The following is a 25,834-nucleotide window of genomic DNA, read 5'->3' on the forward strand; positions in this document are numbered from 1 at the left end:
TTTGTGTTTTTAATTTTGTATTATCAGGTTTTTAATTCTCATTTAATAGAAAATTAGGAATTGAAATAAATTATTTAAAAAAAAAAAAGTTATGACACGCAAAAACGCACGTCAGAAAAGAGGGTCATAAAGGAGAGTTATAAATGTGTGTCATAAGTGCGCGTCATAGAAGGATGACGCCCAAATGTGGGTAATGAAAATTTATGACTGGTCCTTCCTTGACGCGCATTTGCGCGTCATCTGACCCATTTATGACGCGCATTGCACGTCAAGAATAACTGTGTTTCTAGTAGTGCTATTAACACTAACTAGCATAATACAGTACTGACAACAAATTTAGTAATTTTTCAATTTGTCTGATGCTACTATGAACAGATTAAAGTGAATTCATACAAAATTTTAATATTATATTAATTATTTTACCAAATCTAACTTGTTATAATTTATATAAAAAAAAAAGAAGAAAAGAATATAACTTCCAAAATATATCAATGTTTTGCTTATGAGAAATGATTAATCTTCCTAACAAAATAACCTAAAAATCCTTCTAACTATTGGATTATAATATGTAAAAAAATCAGGGGGCAAGATTAGGAAAGAAAATTAGTGGATATTACATGTCATCCTCTTAGAGTGTAAGGAGGATTAGTCATTTTCCTTTGCTTATGTATAATACTTATAAAAAGATAAGTAGTTCTTAAAAATAACTTTGCAATTTATTAAGTTGACTTTTGAAAAAATAAAAAAGTATTGCATATATTCAAAATTTAAATAACTAAAACTAGTTTAGAAAGATAGATATAAAAGGAACCTTTAACACGAAACTGCATCATAAGATTTAAAAAATTATTTCGTAGGGAGATTGCTTCAAATATATATGAGGTATTTAAAGTTAGATTTTGAATTGGATCGGATTCTTAGTTTATATTTTTGGATGTTCAAAAAAAAAAAGTTTACATTTTTGGGCTAGATTTTTGTTTCACTTTTTGATACTTGTATTGATTGGGTTTGTGATTTGCCCACTAGTGAAAAGTAATAACGTTCCTAGAACGGATGGGCTTACGAGTTTTTTTATGTTTGTTTCCTGAGATTTATTTATTATTAATTTTTAAAAAAAAAAACACATTTGAGTATTTCCGTTTTTTTCCACATCTATAGTTTATACCCGGTCATTAACCAATGATAACAAATTATGTTTTTTAAAATACTATCGGTTAATGGAAAAGTTTTTGAAGATAGAAAAGAAGGAAAATGTTGAGATAGATACTCAGAATTTTGAAAGGAAAACACAGAAGTTGCTTGGTACGAATTGAATCCATACATCTAAATACAACCCACAATTGTCAAAAATTATTTTGTACATCAAGAAATTAAAATGTTAAATTGTTTTCAAGTTTTTCTTTATGAATGAAACGATTCATAATTATTTGATCCACAAATTGAATATATATATATATATATATTTCCTCTTATATATATGTTGTATAGTTTCTATTGTTTGTGACTCTGTGCTTAGTTGAATCTTACAATAACGATGTTTAAAACTTCACACCTCCTATATGTAATACTAGGTATTTTACCCGCACGATGTGCGGTAGTTAAAATAATTGTTTAATACATACATATAAAATTTTTTAGGGAAAAAATTTAACATAAATAGGCTTTAATAACTATTTAAATACATAATTAAATAACTATCGTAGAGATTAATTTTGTAAAAATTGATTATGTTATAATTTGTGTTCAATTCCAAATTGTTATGGCCATCCTTTGTTCCATTTTCTCACATCACCCATTAACCGATTATACATCCATCTCAAAATATAAAGATGTTGATCTCTGTATTCAAAAATAACTAATCTCAATTATGAAGTCATCGCAAATTACCAACATGCTCGTCTGTATATCTAGAAATTATTAATAATTAATGACAAAATTTACTGATAAATTTTAACTTAACTAACGACATATATAAAATGTACAATCAACGAACCAAAATATAGTTTAGATTAACAAAAATTTATTAATAATGTTGATCTCTATTGTGATATTTGATCCCACCTTTATAAAGAATACTAACAAAAATTTTAACTTACCTAACAACATATATAAAATGTACAATCAACTAACCAAAATATAGTTTAGACTAACCAAAATTTATTATTAATGTTGATCTCTGTTGTGATATTTGATCCCACCTTTAAATAGAAAACTAACAAAAACATAAGCAGCAGATTATTTCCAAAAATAAATACAAACAAAACATGACAATAATTCAGTAGTCAATACAAATACCTAAATAAAATATAAAAAAATTACTTGTCAAAAAAAAAATAAAAATAAAAAAAAAAATCTAAACATAATAAGAAACATAATATCATACTTTGAGGAGATATGCTATGTGGTGAGGATAATAAATCATCTAATGGTTGCAAAATTACTTTGTTTTTGATGAGATATATTCAACCTGGAGAAAATTTATATATAACTTGTCACACAACATATGTATGAAACAATTAAAAGAAATTTGCTTCATATAATTACGGTTAGGAAAACATTGGAGCTGTTTTCATATCTTCTTATTCAAAATTTCGGCCGATAATTTTAAACCATACCTATAATAAGTAGTCGTTTCGTATATTGTAAGATTTAATTTAATTATGTTGTTAATTTTGATCTAAGATTTATATAGAATTTTATATCATTTATTTAATATTTTGTATTTAATTTTAATATTTTGAATGATGTTTGCCAAAAAAAAAACCTAACATAATGTCGAACAATTTTTTCAACTTTTTTTTTGTTTTGTGTCTAAAGATTTGTTTCACCTTATTTTCATTTCTATATCTTGTATTTATCTTTATTTTTATATAGACATATATTTTTTTATTTTATTCTAATTCTAAAAAAATATGGGAATGCCACATATGTTAGAATCCTATGTGGCAATATTATAAGATAGGTTTGAGTTTGTAGAGCCTATAGAATCATTCGGTTTTCTACTGTTTTAATAATTATATATATAGATTGACAAAAAGTTTATAGAAAATTACGTTGCATAGTAGGCCGACGAATGTCAAACGTCAACATATATATAAAAGTGTGATATGACAAAGAGTTATAAAATTAGCAATGTTTTATCATAAAATGATATTTGGTAGTGTATGATTAAAAATTAGTGGTGTACAAATCATTGGTATATGTATCCTTGTCCATTTTGTATTAAATCCTAGCTAGCTATTTGGGTGCTTTTACGACAACTTTGACTTCAAACCGGCCTAATACATTATTAGGCTAAGCTTGAGCTTGACCCCGAGCTACCTCCATAGTTTTAACAAGCCTTGATATTCAAACTGGATACATTCGGCTTGTTGTATGTTTTAAACTTTTAATACGTGTTTTATGGTGCATGCCAGAGATGGATGAAGACTATATAAGCAAATTAATTACTAGATGAAATTCTTGCAAAAATTCTCTAAATTCACCCTTTGGATTCTGGATCAATGGCTGTAGCTGATCATTTCACCAGATTAGGGAACAAGCCTTGTATAAAACATGGAGGAAGAGCACAAAGTTCAAGAATTTGAGTATGTGATTAATTAGTGACTTTCTTGATAACTTCACCAGATGGAAACAATCTTCTAAAGATGCCTAGAAGGCTTGAATACCATTTCAATCAAGGGATCGTCACGGCTTCAATGGGCCGAGTGAATATGAAACTTACTTTTGATTTTTCTAAAATTAAGAAATTAAGACTATAGTTTTTAATTAGCTGCCTTTCATGATCAAAGATTTTATTCATAGGTTGCCAACCTCAATAATCTTCTTGGTAAGTTATATTCCAAAACTTGTTTCTAATAAGTATAATAGGTTTAACACATGATACATCATATACAATATGCAATTTGTATAAAATCTTAACTTATAGTGAGCTTATTTTTATCTTTTATGTAAAATAAAATTAAATGTCTATATGTTTTTATCTAGTGAAAGATTCATATGTTTACAACTTTTTAATCTAAAACACCTAACACATGCATGATTGCTTTGTTAAAAAAATTAGTTATCAATGTTAGTTATATATTAAAAAGGTAACGGGGAACCTAGTTTTAGTATCACAATTAGATACTTAACCACTTAGCCCCGGTGTCATAATTAAATACCTATCAACTAATCACGTATGAGTTATATTATGTCGGCATAATACTTCCATGATCTGAGCAGACGAGCACCCAAAAAAATTGAACCTACGTCTTTAGAACTTCATATGTGGAGCCAGTGGTAATACATTGTTTTTTTGGCCAAGCGGTATATTTTTTAAAAATTATATCTATCGACTAAAGTAAATCATCTACAAACTTATATATTTGGTATATATCTCCTTCATGTAATATTTTTATACGGAAAGCTTTTTATAGAGTTAAGTAAATATAATTATTTGGTATATATCCTTCACCAATTAAATATAAGATTTTTAAGATTTACTTATATAATTATCAAATTTTAATAAGAGTCCAGAAAAAATTACTAGTCTAAAAAATAAAATAAAAAATATACTTTAATAACATAAATTAGCTAAACAACTCTCTGTCTATATACTTATAAAAACGGAGAACTCGGGACTTCCTGTGAATTGAAGTAATCATTCAAATAAGCTCATGGTGCCTATGGCTATGCATAATTAATTGGCTGTGCAAACTTCAATTCGCAGTTAACAAATAATAATTAAAAGTTCGGATACCCGTTTTAATCGTCATCGTCTTCATCAGACCCTTCTCCAAATTTCATAAGTTTTTTAAATTGATGTTCGAAACCAAAATCCCATTATCAATGTTAATTTAGACCTTAAACTTTCACATGGAACACGAAGAAGAACAAGAACAAAAACAAACATGCAATGATGACTTTTCGAGGTGAGGTTATTCTGTTTTTCTATTATTCATTGTTTTTTAATTTTAATTTGTAGTTATTGTCGTGCATGTTTTTAACCGAATCAATGTGCACATGGTTGAAGTTCACCTTCATAGAAAGTAACCAAGGTTCACAAAAAAGGACGTTTTCTTAAGAAAAAACTACATGCATATATGTATGACACTATGACATGCATAATACTCATACATACATACTTTATAAAGTTTATATAAACACTATATACATATAGAACATATGTTTATACAAAAATAATGCATATATAAATACTCTAGGGTAGTAAAAACAAATAGTTAAAGATCTTAACTCTTAAATCATGGTTAAACTGATACACGAAGATTCACGAAACAATTTATGTACGATGATTTTTATGATACACAGTGATTTTTAGTGAAAAAAAACTTATTATTTTATTTGTTTTATTTTAATACTTGTTTTATTTTACCTAAGACATATATATATTAATATATATATGCATACAAAACAGGATATATGTATATATAAGAAAAAGTTTATGTGAAAATCATTTATTCTGAAATAATCATGAGCACCCTTTATAAATAATAACATATAAGACTGGTTTATATATGAATGGTAAATATAAACAAATTTATTCACATATTAATAAATCAATATATACATGAACAAAATTATATGTATATTTTATATATTTTTCACACACAAAAAAAATTCGCATATGAATTTTTATTATGTTTTACATGTTTCTAATATATAATTTTAAAATTTTCACCTTTTTTATAATAAAAAGGCCATACAAATGTATAAAAACTATTGGAGGATATATAACGATGATATATCCCTTTGACTTTGACTAAAAAAAAGTCGATCAAGACATGTCCTTGCAAAGTTTTTTTTTTTTTCTCATGGTTGCTCATTTTCCTTGTATGATATTTATTTGGTCATGTATGACTCACGATTACATTTATGATACAAATCAGTGAAAAGATCAAGAATTTGCAGCTCACAGACATTGATCAAGACTACATAAGCAATTTACATCGCTATGATAGAGTGTCACCAGCTCGTAGTCACTTAAGGTGAGTTTGATTTTCTTATTTTTGAACGTCAAAGATATGATTTGCACATATTACACCTTAAGAAACAATATAATGGAAAATTAATTTGTATGTATACATGCAGATTATCAAAGATAGATTACATAAGCAAATTACCATACGATGTTCTGGAACGAATCGTCTCCATTCACCCTCGGGACTCTGGGTCAAAAGCTGTAGCTGTTTTCACTGGTTTAGTGGACAGGCCTTGCATCAAACATGTAGGAAAACAAGTCAAAATCCAAGATTTTGAAACCGGAATTAGTGATTTGTTTTTTTATTATAAAGGAAATGATCCTTTAAAAGCACCCAGAAATCTTGAATTCCATTTCACTAAGCAAATGATTGTGACTGCATCAATCGGGTTGAACAACAGCCTGAATCTTGATTTTTCCAAAGTACTAAATCAAGAAGAGTCGGGTAATTGGGAGATTTTGTACAACACGATGAAGCTAGCACTAACTCCTAAATATCCCTATTATATACAGAGCTTGAAATTAACTTGGATCAAACATTTGAGTCATGAATTGTTTTCACATATGATCTTCAAGTTTCCGGATATTAAGTGCTTTATATTAGAAAAGTGTAATGGATTCGGTAGTTCTTTGAGAGTTGAAGGATTGTATAATCTCAGGGACTTAAGAATTCTAGATTGTGTTGGTATTGAATCGGTGTGTGTGGAAGCATTGGAGCTTAGATCTCTTAGATGCAGGGGAAGTTTATACCTTTTTACGTTCTATGACGTAGTCTACTTGAAAGATGTGAAGTTGGATTCTATGCGTCCCGCGTTCAACCACTTGGACTATGATCTTTTTAATCCACTCCTTCAAGCAATTCAAGGTGTAGAAGTGCTTACAATTCATGGATGGATGTTTAAGGTAACTTTTTTTTTTATCTTTTGAATTTCACTTAAGATATACTCTATAGACTTGTATATTTTTGAAAATACTATGGCTTGTCTATATATCACTTGATGTGTGTGTTTTTTCTTTTCTTGTTACACATTTAGGAAATTTTTGAACCATTATTGTGCAAAGAGGATACAAATAACCAACATATTATATTTAGCCAAGTACAAGATTTGTGGTGGATTGATAGTTGTATGGAAGAAGATAACATCAATTCATTATTTTGTTTCTTGAAGTTTTGCACTTCTCTAGAAAGGTTATTCATAACAGTTAAGTATATATGCTCCTTTTCTTTTCTTGGAGTGAATTCTTTTTAATTTGATGCTATCTTAATTTTCTTCACTGCAACTATATATATTAATTTGCAGATAAACCCACAAAGCTATGCGTCGCCTAAGCAGTCTGTAAGTGATCACTACGAGCACTCTAGCAAGGTCGAAAAGTGGAGATTGTGCAAGCTTAAGGTGGTGAAACTGGAGGGATTTACAAATGACGAAGACATGATGGACTTGAATGATCGGCTGAGGAATGTTTTCGAGGCCAAACCTCTTGTCGTAGACGCAAGTGAACGAATGTACACGAGGGTTTTGATAGGGAAAGCAACAACATCGCATACGTTGAAGTTTAATTACAAGTTTACAGAAGAAACTCGAGATTTGAAGTCTAAAAAACTATCTAATCATCCTCACATGCCATAAAATGCCTGGACTTCTTGTTCAATTAATATTGTGAACTTGCAATTTTTTAGACATCAAACCATTATTGAATTACTAGAAACTATCTCTATCTTTACTACGTACTAGTACTATGTTATAAAATAAATGCGGAATGTCTTTTTAAATTGTTAGGGGGAGGGAGCCGGAGAGCTCAATCCTCTCAACCCTCAATTTTATCCAATCAAATTACTCCACCTCATTTCAAACCTTTAACCTTTTTTCAACCTTTTTTTAGTGGCATCCGAAATTCCCAACCTTTTCTTCACATTTTAATAATTTATCCTTAACTTTATAAACTTTACATAACTAACTCTTTTTAATATAAACTAATCAAATATATAAGGAAAACACATACATTTCATTTAGATATTAAAAATTTAAAGATACAAAACATAAAATAAAATAAAACCACATACATTTTATTACGAAATATAAAAAACTAAATAAATAAATCGGCAATCGGTGTTGGTTGAGCCGCCGGGTCGTCGAGGTGGGATAAATTTTGTCTCCCAACGTGCTTTGTAAGATCATATCGAAGACGATAATGAACTTCTTTATCTTCTATCTCATCCACAGCATCGTGGTTATAAACCACTCGAACTCCCCTATCCATAATACAAACCGGTGATATTGCCCTTCCATCATCCTTTATAATCCTTTATCCACAATACGAACCGTTGCTCAATATCAACAACAATCTTCAAAAACAACCTTTGACTCATTCGAAATCTTTCACGAAACCAAACCGTTGCTCAATATCCACAAACTTTGGGTTTTCAACAAAGTAGTCACGCATAAGCGTTTCGTGAGCTCGTTCCCGAAACGGCTCGATGTAGGTGCGGGTTTCGGTTGAGCTTGCCGTGTCGTCTTCAACCGCGTCAAGAACACTTTGCAAAAAAGGTAGGCTACTACCCGTGGATAAATTTGGAAACGGCAAAGGAATTGAAAATTCCGAAGCCGAAGAAATTGCTTCGGACGACGATGATGATGAAGTTGATGGATCCATATGATGAAAATATGTTAATATTTGTGTTTGAAATGAGAAATATAGAGTAAAAATGGTGTTTGGTTGTGATTTTGGTGTAATAGGTTCGGCCCTTTATATAGAAATTTGAAAAAAAAAAAAAAGTTTGCCAGACTTGTCACAAATGGTCCTTGGAGCATCTTAATTTGCACCGACAGTCCCTTTAACGGTCAAATGACCGTTTGAAAAGTTTCACAAATGGTCCTTGTCTTCTCCAACTCTCCGCGAGATACATACTCGCCAGCTCCATCTCGCGCCCAGCTCCCCTCACCGACAACCGAAGCTCGCTTCATCTCGCGAGCTCGCCGCCAACTCTCTCCTCCATCTCGCTCCGGCTCCCTCCCCTTTAGAAACTTTCGTACGAAAGTACTTTGATTGGTTATTTCTATTTTGAAATATTCCACCAACAAATTAATTAAAAATATGCTAATGTATACAACATTATTAGTAAACTTTTTGATATAGAGGACAAAATTATTATTACTTTTAACTAATAATTCAAGAAAAGCGTCAATGAATTATATTGTAAACCTTTGTATATCCAATTAAACTCATTAATATATGCTAGTAAAATATGTATCCAATATAATTAAGTATAAAATCGATCACCATAACTTTCCAAAAGCCTTATATCCAATAATGAAGTATAAAATTACCAAAACTTTCAAAAAGCCTTAAACTTAAGTAAAAAGTAACTACTTTTAAAACTTCAACCATCTAAAGTATTAGCAAACTTAAGAAATTTCCCAGAAAATTCTGTTCCGGCGCATAGTAGGCCGACCAATGTCAAACGTCAACATATTAAAGTGTGATATGACAAAGACTTGGGAAATAATTGACAATGTGTTTCGCTAAAGGTATGTATTTTTATCCTTTTTGTTAAAAAGTCTTATTATATTAGACAAAAACTTCTATATATCATATTGCAAATTTGAACCACCTAAACCCCCAACAAAACATGGAACAAAGAAGAAAAAACACTAATGATATCTCAAGGTGAGTTCTCCTTTCTTTTTTTGTTTGCAAATAATTTAGATGGACGTAATCCTAGCTACCTATTTGGCCATTTGGGTGCTTCTTGTGACAACTTTGAGTTCAAACCGGACTAATACATTATTAGGCTACGCTTTAGCTCGAGCTAGCTCGATAGTTTAACAAAGCTTTAATTTGATGTTCAAACCGGATATGTGCATTCGGCTTGTTGTATGTTTTAATACGTGTTTTATGGTGCAGGTCAGAGATTGATCAAGACTATATAAGCAAATTACCAGATGAAATTCTTGCAAAAATTCTCTCAATTCACCCTTTGGATTCCGGATCAAAGGCTGTAGCTCACTTTACAAGATTATGGAGCAAACCTTTGATAAAACATGGAGGAAGAGAAGTCAACGTTCAAGAATTCGAGTCTGTGATTAGTGCCTTTATTGCTAATTTTGATGAAGAGCATCCTCTAAAGATGCCTAGAAAGCTAGAGTACCATTTCAATCAAGGGTTGATTGTCACGGCTTCGATTGGGGTGAACATGAAACTTCATCTTGATTTTTCTAAAGGAAATCAAGGTTGGGAAAAGAAGTTTTGGTGGGACATTGTGTTGAACACAATGGATTTAGCACCTTCTTCTTCATATTCACTTTGTATCAAGACACTTAAGCTAACTTCAATTAACTATATATGCTGTGAGTTTGTTTCATCTTTGATCAGCAAGTTTCGGTATGTTGAGAATTTATTTATTGAAAAGTGTAATGGATTGAGGGCTTTGAGAATTGAGGGCCTTGCTAAGCTCGTGCGCTTAAGTGTGGAAAATTGTGTTGATCTTAAGTCGGTGTATGTGGATGCATTGGAGCTTACATCTCTTCGAAATTATGGTTTCTTATGCTGGTTTTGGTTCCACAGTTATAACTATTTAGAAGATGTATACTTCGACTTAGAAGGACCGGGGTCTAAACACTTGGATTACAGGGTCTATTACTCGCTCTTGAAAACAATGAGAGATGTCAGAGTGCTTACACTTCATGGACGAATGTATGAGGTAAGTTTCCTACTAGAGATAAAATATCAACATACTTGGAATAAAATCGGAAGGTTAATTTGTTGCATTTGTGATAATTTGAAGGCAATGTACTTTGAATATTGCTATGATTTAATTAGACTTGATTGACAAAAAAAAATAAAAAATGTAAGAAGGTTTGTTGCATTTTGTCATAAGTTGAAGGCAGAAGTCTTCAGAGTAATCTGCTATTTTGGGCAATTATATATATATATTTATCTTTACTCTTTTCTAAAAATTTTTGCCCCCTCTTTCCAAAAGAGAGTTACAAGAAAGTTAGTTTAGAAATGACTCGATTGCCTATACTGAACACCCCCTAGTAAAAAGAAGTTATTAAAAATAACTCAATTTACCCTTAATGAACTATTTTAAACCTAAACTATTATCTTAACAATTTACACTCTAAATACTTATCTTATAAAATATTCCACTACCATCTTATATTTTTTACATTACATCAACCAATACCAATCGACATCGCTACCACCACCACCAATAATTGCCGCCATCACCACCCGCCGCTGACACCACCAGACCGGAGTCGCAGCCGCCACCGCCGCATTCCGCGGGTACCTTTCTAGAAGATAATACCAACGGCTATAGTCTTATAAAGACTTTAGTTTATGATTTTCTTTAATTACTTGTAGGAAGTATTTGGGCCATTGCTGTTTTTAGAGAAGGAGTTCAGATTCAGCAAACTTGAAGATTTGTGGTGGATTGATGGTTGTATGGGAGAGGATAACATGAATTGGTTGTTTTCTTTCTTAAAGTATTGCACTTCTCTCAAGAGGCTGTTCATAAGTGTAAGCTCCCTTACATGTATACAGAGCTTTGAACCTTTATGTTTTAATATGGTAGGGTTTAGACTGTTTACTTCTCACCCCTTTATACCTTGTTCATGATGGGATTGGATATCCTTGACATTGACATTGTTTAACTCAATAACACTCAGATTGACCCTCAAAGGTACTCAAGACGCAAGCCCTTTACTGGTGACCATAAGAGCTCCATCAAGGTCAAAAAATCACCTTTACGCAAGCTCAAACTGGTCAAACTAGAGGGATGTAAGAGCGACGAAGAAGTTATGTTCTTTAAGGAACATATGATGGAAGTTTTCAATGTTGAGCCTCGAGTAGTAGAGACGAGGGAGGGGATGCAAACAAGGTGTCTGATAAGGATCCCCAAGCGGCAGACAATCGGTAAAGCAACAAAATCAAATAAACTGAAGTTTTGTTACAAGTTTGTGGAAGAACTTGAAAATAACATAGGTTTATGTTCTAAGCATCCTCATATGGCTTAAAGAGGCATCTTTCTCTTTAATGCTGTTGACTAAGTTTTTAAACCAAACAATAATTGAAATTTTTGTATTTATGGTTTGTGGATAAACTACTAGTAATTCCCTAATGATACTTAATCAAGATCATACTATTAATAGCAAGACAAAAACATGACATCTTATTTAATCCCCTAAAAGCATAAGTAACACCTTAGCTAATTTCCGAAAATGGCAAAATTAATTGCACTATTTGTTCTCCTCCATAATCTTAAACCAAACATGAAACAAAAGATCTTGGACTAAATACGATCAATAATCAGTTACTGGAAGCTGCTCGTGTTCACCAATGAAGATATTGTCATAGATGAGGGCTGCTATGGCAGCACCAATAAATGGACCGACCCAATAGACCCAATGATGCTTCCATACCCCGCTCACCACTGCTGGGCCAAAGCAGACTGCTGGGTTCATTGAGGCCCCATCAAACGCACCACCAACTAAGATGTTGGCACCTACAATCAAACCAATCGCCAAAGGTGCAATGATTCCGATATTGCCTTTCTTTGGATCCACCGCTGTGGCGTACACTGTGTAGACTAGCCCAAAGGTCATTACGATCTCCAATACAAGTGCATTTCCAATAGAAACATCAGATGAGAAACCAAACGCTGGCGTTTCCTACAATTTGGTTATAGATTATCTTATATTAGCCTTTGAGAAAAAGTTGGATGGTGTTTAGGATTGTGTTTCATATGATCTTACCATTCCACCGGTGACATACTGGAGGAGCAAGCACGCGACAACAGACCCAACCAACTGACCAATCCAATAAACAATTGCACTAAGAAATGAGATATTTCCACCAATGAAGGATGCAAGTGTCACGGCTGGGTTTACGTGGCCACCAGAGACATTTGCACTTATTGAAACTGCCACAAATAAGGCGAATGCATGGGATAGTGATGCTGCCACTAGTCCTGACGGAGTAGCTGGTGCATCATAAGTCAGCTTACCTGACCCCCAAAAATATTTTCAACATATAAATAGTTAGTAAACATCCAAGACAAATACCCAAAAAAAAGAAAAAAAATGACATGGGAAAATAGCATACTATAAGCCATGCCAGATCCTGAACCCGCAAACACAAAAATGAGTGTTGAAATGAACTCCGACAAGCCAGCTTTAAGTGTATCAGGGTGGCTGGCTTCCCCCGGAGTTCCAATGGTAATTCTGTAGAGAGGCATGTTTTCTTAAGATGAGTTTGTCTTGAAAACTAATGGTTGTGTAAACCAAGTGACCAGGAGTGAAAGGCATGAAGAGCATTGTATTAATGTGTTTATAAAACAAAAATAACGGCCAAGGAACCGGTCTTACAGGTCGCGGTAAATTAGTAAGCCCGGTTAAAAAGCTGCTCAATGGGGTCAGTTGACACGTGTATGGTAGCTAATAGTTGAGATTGTACTAAGACTTTAATTACATAATGTTACATTTCCACCTATTAAAATGTCAAAATATATTAGTACAACACATCGCAACCACTAATCAAATGGTAAACTTCACATTGATATCTATGCCATCTAATATAAAAAGATTAAAAATTAACTCACATAATAATAAGATACGCCGTTTTACTTGTAATTGTTTCACCTGCATATAATTTTTTCGTATGAAATAGGTACAAGTGTTGATAAAAAAATCGAAGATGGGTGGCTTTTTCATAAGAGAATTGATATTAGTACAATTTTTAAGGCATACCGTAGAAGTCAGTGAAACATGTTTGTGGTAGATTAATCGATAGTTGTGGAACAGATATCACCCCCTTTTTCATAATGGTACTTCGGGTTACAATAAACAAAACTAGACGCACCAAGAATTAAATAGAGAACTTGAATGAATTCTAAGTCTCTTTATATACAATGAAGATTACAATAAATACCTTAACTTTCTCCTTTTGAGCCTCATATGAACTGCCACAGAAGTAAAAAGCATATACAAAATCTACAAAATGGTCAAACATGCTAAGAAAAACAAAACAGAAACAAAGGAAAAAAAGTAAAAAGGCACAATACCAACTACCAATTCTACAATTAACAAAACAATATATCATGAAGGCTAAGATTCAATCCTTGGCCTCCAAAAGAATTTGCAATCTACAAACCTATTTCGCCTCATAACCCCTGCCAGGCAGTCGCTACATCCACCACAACCTCGGCCGCCTCGACTCTGTAAAACGGATCATATACCCCCAAAAAACTAAATAAGCCTGTGTTGACGGATACCCTTTCCAAAATGTGGTTGCATTAACCGAACATACAAACCATTTTTAGACATTAAAGAATCATGTGCGCCTTCCTCGACTATCCGCCCTCCATTAAGCACAACAATGTTGTCGACATGCCTCATCATAGCAGCTCTATGGGCTATAAGAATAGTTGTTTTATTCCCCATTATCAGTGTGTCGAGAGCTTCTTGAACCACGCGACTCGATTCTGACTCAATAGATGAGCTTGCTTCGTCCAATAACAAGATTGGAGCATTTTTAAGCACAACACGTGCAATTGCAATGCGCTGTTTCTGACCTGGGGTTAAGTCTACGCCCCTCATACCAACATGGGTGTCATAACCATGAGGCAAATTACTTATAAAATGGTGAGCATTTGCTATTCTTGCTGCCTCTTTAACTTCAGCCTCACTTGCATTATGTCTTGCATAAATTATATTTTCCCGTATGGTAGTCGAAAAGATAATCGGTTCTTGTTGAACAACACCAAGGTGATTCCTCAACCATCTTAGATTAAACTGCTTTAGATCCCTACCATCTAAGATCACCTGACCAGCAACCGGATCATAAAATCTCTCTATCAAAGAAATGATCGTGCTTTTTCCTGATCCCGAAACACCCACAACCGCAACAGTTTGCCCACCGTTGACTTTAAGACTGAAATTGCTAAGCACAAGAATCTCGGGACGTGTAGGATAAGAAAAGTCAACATTTCTCAACTCGATACTTCCATAAACATTTGGAGGCTTCAAAGCAGTGACGTCATCGGGCTCAATTTTAGGGACTCGGTCTATTATTTCGAAGACCGAAATGAGAGACTTTCTTCTTTTTAAAATATATGGAGCCAAACCGAATGGCTCCACAAGGGCAAATGTGGCAAAAGAGAAAACCATGTACGCTTTAATGGCAGTTGGGAGATCCACATGTCCATTTTTTATAGAAAGTGCAGTGTACCAAAGAAGAAGCGCATTGCAGGCGAAGAGAAGAAACTGTGATAACCCAAAACCAAAACCAATAGCCATACCATGCAAAAAGCTTTTTGTGAATATTTTCCGTAACTGCAATCTGTAAAGCTCCATTACTTTGTTACCAGCACAGAACGACACAACTGTATAAATATTTCTAACTGCATCTTCAAGGACCAATGATGCTTTCCTGTGCATCTCTTGTATTCCCTTTGAAAATCCCGCGAGCCATAGTTTCTGCAACATTCAACTTGGTGTCAACTTCTAAAATCCGAAAGTTTGTAGTCTAATGAGCGAGCTAAAGATGACAAACCTGAGCTATGGCTGAAAGAGTAAGAACCGGAAGTGTGGCTAAAGCCACTAGTGCCAACCGCCACTGCAGAAGCATCCCTATAAGAATTGCGACAAGAACGGCTGTACAATCTTGTATGAATATAGAAAGCCGGTTGCTGAAAGCCGCTCTCACAAATGTAGCATCATTTGCCAATCGCATGGATAATGTATCAGCACTGTTTTCTTCTTCATCAAACCATCCAACTTCGTTTCGGAGCATTGCTGCGATTGAACAAAGTTATTAGATTTGGTGATTTCTAACCTATAACTTATTATTGGGTTAACTCAGGTAAAGTTCTACTTGTAACATACCAAAGAGGTAAAGTAGAAAGGGAAGAAAAAAGGGCAGACTAAAAAAAACGGGTCAAACACGAACATTTTATTCAAACACTTGTAATGTATATGGAATAAAATATCTTATGCAGTAATATAAGTATATGACACAGTAATTGTTTTATGAGAAACATGTTTGGAATAGGTGTTTTGAGTCTATTCAAAGTACTTTGACACTCGCCAAAAAATAAAAGTTTCAATTCAAACCCGTTATCCAACCAGCCTGTATAGGGGTGTTCATCGAGATGATACCAGACCGCACCCACACATGATCGGAAGCACAGAAAATTGAAAATAAACCGAGAACCGGACTGATCTAAACTAGTTCAATACTGTCTTTTCCAGTCTCAAAGTGGACCATAAGCCAACTATAAATTTGGAGTATCTATACTGTATCGTTCTAAACTTGTTGATATTGTGCAACAAAATTAAAAACTTTAATTTAAAAATACAAAAACAATATAGGTTCCTGTCCCAGACTTCTGAACCACACTAAACCAAAACTGGACCAAAGATAGCTGGTACCAGTTTGGCTCTTCGTTTTTGTCAATCTGGACCACCCATAAAGCTAACCCATCGAATTTCCACCCCTAGTAATAATTGACTACATACGCTTCGACAAGGATAAAAAAAGTAGTGCTAGAGAAGAAATTACTAACCAGAAAACATCATTCTCCTAACTCGCTCTGTCATCTTCTCCCCCATGATACCGAAGTAAAAATGCTGCAAAAAGTTTGCTATTACAGTAACAAAACCCATGCAGGCAATGATTAAACACCATTTATCCACTTCACGCCGCATGTGTCCCCTACTCTCATTTCTGTAGTATTCTGTCACAATTAATGCAATCACATAGGCAAGAAGCGGGTTAAAAGAACCAAAGATTGCAGCACCAGTGCTTCCAAGAACAGCATAAAGCCATTCAGCAAAACTCAGCTCAATAAGCCTCCACATAGGTGGCTCTTTTCGTTTTTGCTTCTCCTTGACTGCTTTGACTTTGACAGGATCATCACCGAACTGAGAATTAGGTCGACTAAAAGTTTGCGAATGAGAGCGCTCATTATTAGGATCAGATGTTAAAAGTGGCGAGACGGGTGATTCAGGATCTGACCCGTGAGATGCTTGTCTCTGAATAGAATGGACATCAATCTTTGGTAACTCGGGAAGTCTCATCTCGAAGCTATCTTGCCTCTTAATTGAAGGTTGTTTGTCGTCCATGTATGAACCGTTTTCAACTGTTTTTTCACCAGGGCTCAGGTTTCTGGGAGATTCATGCGAATTATAAGCAGAATCAGGAGACCTCGCTGATGCATGTAGGTTGGATGCTCTTTGAAGTGATGGTGATTTAGCAAATTTGGGAGATGATGGTTCTTGATAGCTGTGGCTTGCAGATGAATCCTTTTCAATTTGAAAAGTCGCCGTCTCATAGGTTCTCACAGGCATCCTAAACAAGTACAAAAGAAAGTGTCAAATCATAGGTCGCAACTTCAACAAGTATAATTGTGAATGAAGCGAACAAAACTGTATTTTATCTCAAATGGGGGAAACCACAACAGTAGGCTACAAAGGGATGCATAAAGCTTCCAACTCACAATTTTAGAGATCTAAATTATTAGAACTTCAACATATTTGTTTCAGTAATCATGATCAGCACATTGTTTGTTTATAATAAGTTCTATAAATGGACAACGAAGTATTTACAAGTAAACTCCCAAGATATCCCACATCATTTCAAACAAAATTAAAGTGACCAATTTCGATTTGTTGCTTTACCTGCCTAAGCCTCGGAATTGTAACATCACATATTCACAAGATACTCATCTGAATGAAGATATAACAAGATGCAGAATTATATTATATTTGATATTTTACCTTCTTGGGAGTTTAGCTGCTTCTTCACATCTTAGGAGTTCTGCATATAGCCCATCTGATGCTATCAGTTCATCATGGGTCCCGATCTCCATAAGTTGACCTTCCTCCATCACAGCAATAAAATCAGCATTTCTAATTAAAGAAAGCCGACGAGCAATTATGATGGTTGAACGACCTAACATCAAGAGATCTAAAGCCTCCTGTACTGACTTTTCAGCTTCAAAATCCAGTCCACCAGTGACCTCATCAAGAAGAAGAATAGATGGGTTGGATAGAACTGCCCTGGCAACAGAAAGTCTTATCTTCTGTTCCTCTGACAATGATAAACCAGCCCTACCTACCTGAAGTACACAAATTTGCCATCGTTACTTTAACGATAATCGGAGGAAAATTACTTTTGAGATATATGATAAGAACTAAAGGTGCAGTTTTGACTCATTTACTTGTGAATGGGTCGATTCAGTTTAAATATATCTTTAACGCGTCAACTGAAGATACTTGTTTAAAAACAAAACGGGTCGAAAAGTAGCACAAACTGTAATTTCGTTGCTTAAGCTCCATATTTCAGAAAGATTATATATTAGTGAAATTATATATAAAAACTTCATGCCTTTCAAAAAATATATATATAGAAACTTCAAAAGGAGTTGGACAAAAAAAAAAAGAAATGTTTCAGGTCAACCGAAACCAACCCAACGAGTGCTAGACTGCTATATGTATTGACCCCCATTACCCAGCCGAGCCAACCATTTATAAGAGCATACTTCTTTGACTTCTACCTGTGTATCATATCCTTTTTCAAGGGAGCTTATGAACGTATGTGCATGAGCAATTTTGGCTGCATCTTCGATTTGCAGTTGAGAAGCATCTCTGCCATAGGCAATATTATCCCTAATACTCAAGCTTAGCAAGGCCGGCTCTTGAGTGACTAAACCAATTTGATTCCTTAGCCACTCTAACTTCAGGTTCTTGATGTTCTCGCCATCCAAAAGAACTTCCCCTGGAGAATAAGTATACAAAATTTAGCATAATAGTATATACTATTGCTGTATTATATATGTATCTTCAAAATAGAAAAACTTTCAATACCTAATGTAGGATCATAAAACCGTTCCATGAGTGGAATGATACTACTTTTACCAGAGCCATTTCTTCCAACAAGTGCCACGGTCTTCTTGGCAGGGACAGTGAGGTAAAAGCCACTTAAAATAGGGATTTCAGGACGAGACAAATAACTGAAATATACGTTTCGGAATTCAATGTTCCCTTGTACAGAATCAAGCATGTTTCCATTATGATCAACTGTGGAGGATGAACGGCTAATCATCTCGAAAAGTCTATATGCAGCAATTCTCCCTTGCTCAAATGAATAAAAGTTTGTAGCTGCTTGATTCAACCCGCTATGAGAAAACAAACACCATTTGACAGCAGTATCAGCATTAAAATGTCATCTGGAGGTGTAATGATGCGGGTCTGTCAAGTTGTAATTTTAGTGCATGTTGGTCCAAGTTAACCCAAAATACCTCTTCCAAAACTTTAGTTTTTTTAGATATAACTGAAGACAAATATGATTAGAGGAATCAAAGTGATTTTTACTTAAAATGATTTAGAAGGATTTATGCATTATAAATAAACTTTCGGGTGGCTTTCAACCCATTTCCTTTTTAGCTAACTGCTCTGAATTTATCCGTTTGACCCATTTAATGATCAAATGTATACCAATTGGCCCGTTAATAGCAATACGGGTCACAATGTCCCTCAGGCATATGCATTCATGGAATACAGGACAAATGAAAACAAGATGCTTACAGGCCACTTAGAATTACAGCAAACAAAGCTGTCACGATCTCACCACCATGAGCTTTTCCATGTGTAACTAGAAATCTTCCAACATACAGTTGCAGAGCACAAGAACAAATTGCAAGCCCGTATGTGAACCCAAGCCCAAGTCCTTGCACAAGACTGATCAGTATCCCATATCTCAATGTAGCTTGTAGTGAGGCCGCATAAGAATACTTTGCTAAGGTTTCATTTGTAAACGCATATAAAGTCCTAATGTATGAAATTGCCTATAAAGTGAAAAGGAAACTTTTATGTTGAGCAACCAATACATATATAAAAATTTAATTAGAGAATAGAGGACAACAAAACTACCTGTTCAGCAACACTAGCCGCTTCAGCATAAGCATCTTGAATATTCTCAGCAAGTCGATGAAGAAATATATTTGAGATTCCTCCAGCAGCAACGATAAACGGACCGGTGGCTAGAGTTATGAGGGCAATCTGCCAGCAGTTGATAAATCCAATAGCAAGACCACTAAAGAATGTAGCCATATTATGAATATAATTACCAACCTGCATCAACAATAGTGATAGATATAACATTTCAGTACCTTCTAGTTCCATTAAGCAAAAATGGGTGAGATGAAACTCGTGAACATAGGTAGAAATATGAGTGGTGTGTAAGTTAACAGGTCAAACTGAATCAGGTTTACAAGCATTTACTGTCCATTTTTAAATTCTTCTATAAACCATTGATGTACTAAATGTTAAAAAAAAAACATTATTGCCATAAAAACCAACTCTGTGAATAGATCGATTTAAAAGGTTGTATGCATTAAAAGTGATTTTTTGAGACTTACAATATGTCCTTTTCTTTAACTTTTTTAAGTTGACCCCTCCACAATAGAAGGTTAGAAATCAACCAAAACAAGCCCATTCATAAGTAAATTGGTCAAAAATTTGCTTCACCTTCTAGTCAGATCAGAACTTACTTTCTCACTAAGAGCAGATTGAATGAGCAATACGTCACTCAACACTTGACTAACAATATCGCCATTATTCCCATAGGTGTCAAAGAAACTCATATCTTGATTTAGAAGCACTTGGACATATCTAGATCTAATTACAGCAGTCTGTCTTTCTCCGGTAAGAATCCAACATGAAACCTCTGCAGTCAAGAAAATCAGAAATAATGGCTATAAAGGAGCATTTTCTACGGAAGATAAACAAATACAGTACTACATAAGAATACTTACCTATCCAACCAGCAGCAAAAACCCCGCCAGCAATATAGACAAGGGTCAGAGCAAGCTGCAAAACATTAAGGAAATTAATAATTAATATAGGGGAATGAAGCTGTTAAATACGAATCTTTAGAAAACCAATTACGGCCCATAAATTTTTATATAATAAAAATTTAAACAGAGGGAAATGAAGCTGTTCATCATAAAATCTTTAGAAAATTTACGGCCATGAATTATTCTGATGGATATAATATATATATATGGCTTAATGATATCTAGACTTGCTAGAACATGATCTTCCTATCTACAAACATAAAGTCATACACACAGCTTTGTTTCTGCAGACTTAAAAATCTGTCATAATACAGCGTGGGAAAAGAATATGAAACATGAAAAGAGCTAGATAAAATTGTACGGCGGTGCAATTTAGGCTATTACTAGAACGGACTATCAGAAAAAAATTTAAGAACCTAAAATTCTTGATCCATGTGCTCATGAAATGATAGTTAACCAAATGAGTACTATTTAAAGGATGTTTCCATCATATCCCACGCATAACTTTTTATGTGAGCTTTATAGAGAAAAAACTTGGCAGGATATTTGATGACTGAATGGATTTTGATCCTTATGACTGAAGGGAGTAAAACTTAAATATGAGTTTCGAGCAGCCGATATATGCAATGTAATTCTAGTTCTTAATTGTCTTCACTAAATCATCTATGTCAGCCCTGCTCACCTAGATGGCCCTTTTTTCATGTATATCACAACACCAAAGTACTTTCTAATCTTACAAACAATTAAACTCATGAGGCAAGTGATTGTAAGTAGTAACACCCCAATGCATCATTATATTGATGAATTATACATGCAACACTTACCTAATCCATCTTAAGTTTAATTTATTATTATGACTTTATCATATGATTTACAGTAATGCTTGGTTAGGACTTATACTGGCGTTGAAGTTGTAATCAAAAGTGGCACAATTACTCGAGTTCAGTGGAAATAGGTTCAGGACAATACAGACTAATAAACCATGGAGATAAATTGTATCTGATTGTATTGATTAATTGAGAATTATAAAAGCAATATAAATAGGCTTGGCTAAACTTTATCACCAACTACCCACTGATAATAAGAAACCTATACTACATTATAAAGCATTTGATTCCCTCAATTTTTTTCAACTAGGTTGTTAATAAACCCAAAATACCCCTTCCTTTTTATTCACTACTTTAAAGATCTCCATTTGAAATACCTATAATACCCTTAATGGACTTAATTTACGACATCTACCCGTAACTTTTAAATAACTATACTACCCCTTTTACATCAATTACTTTTACATTAATAACCACACCGCTACTGCCACCACGCGGGCATATGACTAATTAATCTAAATATGTATGCCCATTATCCTAAAATTCTTGATACCTCTGGCTTACTCAGGAAAAAGATTGTATCCGTCTAACTTTCTCGAATAATCCAACAATTCAGGATATCCTTATGCTGCTATATGCCGAGTATATTGATGAGATATATGGCCTCATTCTCTATTCAAGCCATATAAACTAGTGGGTATGTGTATGCATATAGATATGCATGTGCGTATGTGGGTCTATGTACATACATATATACACGAACACACTTGTTTGTATACTATTTTAGAGAGATTGTATTTGAGGCACCACATGATTTAACAAACACGTGTACATAGGATTGCCACACTTCTGCCTAATGACAAATTAGAGGATGAAAGAACTTGTTAGCACCACAGAACATTTTTCAAATTAAGTGCAAAAGAAGGCGGTCGCTATAACTACTTAATTTCCTCTCATGGATACCATATACATAGAATATGCCAGCCTCATCCCATGAAAATTTTTATCTGTGAATAATTTGAAATGCATCATCTGATAATCACCAAGGTACTTTCACACAATACAATTGTGCTACTGAAAGCTCAAAGCATACAAAAGAAACCCATAGCTGCATGTAGTATAGAGAGAAACTAACAATGTGTGATGTACTCATAACCAACTAAATGAGTGCTACTTAAAACATGTGCTCCATCAAAGCTCAAGCATCAGTTTTGCAGATATAGTTTATAAATAAGTCACTTTAGATGGTTGAGAACGAAATGAATTTCGCATCTTACAAACCATCAAGAAAAAATGTAGATCAACTCAGCAACAGATACTCGATAAAGTTAAAACTATTTCTCTTGGCTTAACTCTGAATGAACAAGAGGTTGGACCTTCCACTATATTATCTCTGCCTACAACCTTTTTTCTTTGTTCACCTTTCTCAACTAGGTGGCATGATCTTTGTGGATATTATAAAACACCAAACTATTTTTGATCTTGCAAACAATTTATCTCATGAAGCAAAATTCTGTATCTCATTAGAATATCCTGGTGCATCATTAATTTAATGATTTGTCACTGAAACATCTGGTAGATCTGTTTAAGATCTTAGCACACTCTATTCATGCTTTATGATGTTTCTTGGTATTTGTTACATTTGAAATTACAAATTTTTTAGCTTTGTAATTCCGCATGGCATGATATGTGAGTTCTGGCAAAAACGGGTTCAGGTTATTTTAAAAAGTGGTTCAAGTAGTCATGAGTGGCTTAACACATTGAAACAGATAGCTTATTCGCCTTATTTAATGCAAACTCAAAGAAACGTGAACAAAAGCTTTAAAAATATCATAGCCTAACCACAAAACCCAGTCATATCATCACAAGTTGCAGGTTATAATTAAGGATTGAGGATTCTTGGTTTACAATCAATTTTTCTGTTTGGTTACTTGATTTTGGTTTGGTATTCCTTAATGTGAATAGAATTTATCCAGAGACAGTGTTGGCTTTCAGGAGGTGGTGGTGACGACAACAATAAATGGTTTTTAATCACTTTTCTTCTATTTGCTTACTAGATTTTGGTTTCGGGATGGCGAATATGTATGGTACTATGGTAGTTATCTGTCAGCTGGCAGTAGGTACTGGCAGGCATATGGTGGTGGAACTGTGGAATGTGGGTACTGATGATGGTTACAATAAATGGTGGTTAGCAGTTAAAGGTGGGAACAGATGACGTATAAATTGCCAAGTGTTAGTGATTGATTTTGGACAAGTGAATACAGAAATACAGAATACCCATGACTTGTGGACACAATTTGGGTTATTATTTCCTAAAATCCCCAACTTGTGACGATTTTATATTTTCATCAATACTACCACATCTAGTTAATACAGAAGTCTATTGGGATAAAGCCGAGCTCTCATAATTAATGCAGGTCTATATTATAAGATTCTCGAAATACGTCAGCCTCAATAGTAATAAACTAATAATGTTAAAGCATTATTTGTCGGTTTCAATTGACGCAAAAAGTAACGTTGTATGGCATTGCTATAGCTACTTCCACATAATACACTTCCATTACTGGCTCAAGGGATACAAAAAACCCATAATAGCATCTATTACATTGATGCCTTATAACTCATTAAGGATCATAATACAAATCAAAATCTCATCTTATTTCTATAAATATTCATATTAACACTAGTATCCACATCTTTATTCTCATTCTTGCATTTTAGATAATTGTAGTGACTGCTAATAATAAGTGAAACCTAAATCTTTCATGCCCCGATACCTTAGAATTTTAGACTGATAGTGATGCCGAGAACTAAATATGAATCCTCTCATCAACAATTAGTTATAAATAGAAACTAGCAAAACATAAAGACATACTAAAGTATAGAGAACCATATCCGAACAAAAATATAAAAATATTACATAACCACTTACACCTAAATCCCTAAACCGTTTACTTGCTATTTGTGAAACGATTGCTAAAGACGTAACATGATACCCTCGCAGTTAATAGTTAGTACAACCTAAGAACTTGTACCTATTAACCTCAACACACTTAGACTCTTCTCCCAGAGAAAAAGTTTTGCTTCGCCAACAAAAGGAACCTCAAAAATTTGCTACCTATTAACTTCTAATGAAAAACAAAAAAGACCGAGCACTTAACAGCCTTAACTACCCGTTAGCTAACTATCCACACCTAATCAGCAAATCATTTACTTGCTATACCAGCTACCGAATTCTAGAAACATAGCACTACGCCTTAGTACAAACCAATAAGCTATACAGATATACACTCACATTGACAACTATTTCAAAGGAAGCTAAAATTCTATCTTAAAAATCATAACAATATATAAAGTTAAAAACTACCTCTTTGAAGCGATGAAACAGCAAATCCGGACTATCATCATCATGACTAAGCAAATGAATAATTTTCGCAAAATAATGCAAGTAAACGACAAGCGCGGTCCCGTGCGCCGCAGCTGCAACCGATCCAACAAACATAAGCACCCAATCAAGCTTATCAGCACAAGCAAACAATCTCGAAAACGGCACAGCTTCCGGCGGCGGCTCGATCTCTTCCATTTCCTCATCCACGTCATCAACTTCCGGCGCCACCGCATCCGTACTTGCATCCATATACGGCGACGGCGATTCCGGCGGCTCCGATACTTCCGATACCGGCGTTAACGGCTGTTGCCGCGGCGGCGACCAGCCGAATAATCCTCCTCTTGGTACCATTATTTATATTTACAGTTTAAAGTTTTACACTCTCGAAACCCTAGGTTGTTACTAAAACTTCGTCGTTTTGATCCTTTTTACAGTTTCGAAACCCTAGAGATGTGAATAATTACACTTTGTGCTCATCGATCCGACGTCGTTTTGAAGATACTTTTGTATAGTTGTTGAGATTTCAGCTTGTGTGTGTTTTCAGTATGTGAAATATGGAAGAAGAAGAAGAAGAAGAAGAAGGAGAGAAAGTTGACTCGGAAACTGAACTTTTTTCACTTTGATTCCGTCTGGGTTGTTATTTTGTTTTGGTTGGCTGCTGGATAAACGACGTCGTTTTGGACCGTCGGGATTGTAGGGACTGCCGTTTTGCTTTTTTATTGGAGGGTTGATTGTGTAAAAGAAAATTTTTATCTTGTAAAGTTTGGGTGTTTTGGCAG

The 25,834-nt window shown here is 34.1% G+C and overlaps 3 protein-coding genes across 3 annotated transcripts; 1 reads left to right on the top strand and 2 right to left on the bottom strand.

Moving 5' to 3' along the window:
* The first annotated feature begins 9,584 nt into the window (after positions 1 to 9,584).
* On the top strand, positions 9,585 to 12,042 carry LOC122586016 (F-box protein At2g39490). Its single transcript, XM_043758133.1, has 4 exons — positions 9,585 to 9,649; positions 9,887 to 10,682; positions 11,348 to 11,503; positions 11,653 to 12,042. Exons 1-4 carry the CDS (start codon positions 9,612 to 9,614, stop codon positions 11,998 to 12,000), a joined length of 1,338 nt encoding a protein of 445 aa, XP_043614068.1. The 5' UTR covers positions 9,585 to 9,611; the 3' UTR covers positions 12,001 to 12,042.
* A 128-nt stretch (positions 12,043 to 12,170) lies between these two features.
* Positions 12,171 to 13,293, bottom strand: LOC122582158 (aquaporin TIP1-3-like). The gene is made up of 3 exons (XM_043754517.1): positions 13,088 to 13,293; positions 12,739 to 12,989; positions 12,171 to 12,654 (listed from the first exon to the last, which is right to left on the bottom strand). Exons 1-3 carry the CDS (start codon positions 13,218 to 13,220, stop codon positions 12,286 to 12,288), a joined length of 753 nt encoding a protein of 250 aa, XP_043610452.1. The 5' UTR covers positions 13,221 to 13,293; the 3' UTR covers positions 12,171 to 12,285.
* Positions 13,294 to 13,849: 556 nt separating this feature from the next.
* LOC122601563 (ABC transporter B family member 20-like) lies at positions 13,850 to 25,834 on the bottom strand. The gene is made up of 11 exons (XM_043774317.1): positions 25,035 to 25,834; positions 20,799 to 20,853; positions 20,535 to 20,710; positions 19,915 to 20,115; positions 19,570 to 19,829; positions 18,850 to 19,160; positions 18,540 to 18,760; positions 17,761 to 18,101; positions 16,548 to 17,332; positions 15,536 to 15,777; positions 13,850 to 15,459 (listed from the first exon to the last, which is right to left on the bottom strand). The coding sequence occupies exons 1-11, from the start codon at positions 25,404 to 25,406 to the stop codon at positions 14,230 to 14,232; spliced, it is 4,194 nt and encodes a 1,397-aa protein (XP_043630252.1). The 5' UTR covers positions 25,407 to 25,834; the 3' UTR covers positions 13,850 to 14,229.

The sequence above is a fragment of the Erigeron canadensis genome, chromosome 1 (genome assembly GCF_010389155.1).
Source record: "Erigeron canadensis isolate Cc75 chromosome 1, C_canadensis_v1, whole genome shotgun sequence".
In the NCBI taxonomy this organism is placed as follows: Eukaryota; Viridiplantae; Streptophyta; class Magnoliopsida; order Asterales; family Asteraceae; genus Erigeron; species Erigeron canadensis.

What these genes read in the sequence shown, in the direction of transcription:
- LOC122601563 (XM_043774317.1), bottom strand. Translation starts at nt 25,406, where the DNA reads ATGGTACCAAGAGGAGGATTATTCGGCTGGTCGCCGCCGCGGCAACAG. An exon ending in TTTTGCTGCTGGTTGGATAG is followed by an intron (nt 20,711 to 20,798) that starts GTAAGTATTCTT and finishes TCTTGACTGCAG; the next exon opens with AGGTTTCATGTTGGATTCTT. An exon ending in TAGGAGAATGATGTTTTCTG is followed by an intron (nt 15,778 to 16,547) that starts GTTAGTAATTTC and finishes GTTCAATCGCAG; the next exon opens with CAATGCTCCGAAACGAAGTT.
- LOC122586016 (XM_043758133.1), top strand. Translation starts at nt 9,612, where the DNA reads ATGGAACAAAGAAGAAAAAACACTAATGATATCTCAAG. An exon ending in AACACTAATGATATCTCAAG is followed by an intron (nt 9,650 to 9,886) that starts GTGAGTTCTCCT and finishes TTTATGGTGCAG; the next exon opens with GTCAGAGATTGATCAAGACT. An exon ending in TCAAGAGGCTGTTCATAAGT is followed by an intron (nt 11,504 to 11,652) that starts GTAAGCTCCCTT and finishes AATAACACTCAG; the next exon opens with ATTGACCCTCAAAGGTACTC.
- LOC122582158 (XM_043754517.1), bottom strand. Translation starts at nt 13,220, where the DNA reads ATGCCTCTCTACAGAATTACCATTGGAACTCCGGGGGAAGCCAGCCAC. An exon ending in AGGATCTGGCATGGCTTATA is followed by an intron (nt 12,990 to 13,087) that starts GTATGCTATTTT and finishes TTTGGGGGTCAG; the next exon opens with GTAAGCTGACTTATGATGCA. An exon ending in AGTATGTCACCGGTGGAATG is followed by an intron (nt 12,655 to 12,738) that starts GTAAGATCATAT and finishes ACCAAATTGTAG; the next exon opens with GAAACGCCAGCGTTTGGTTT.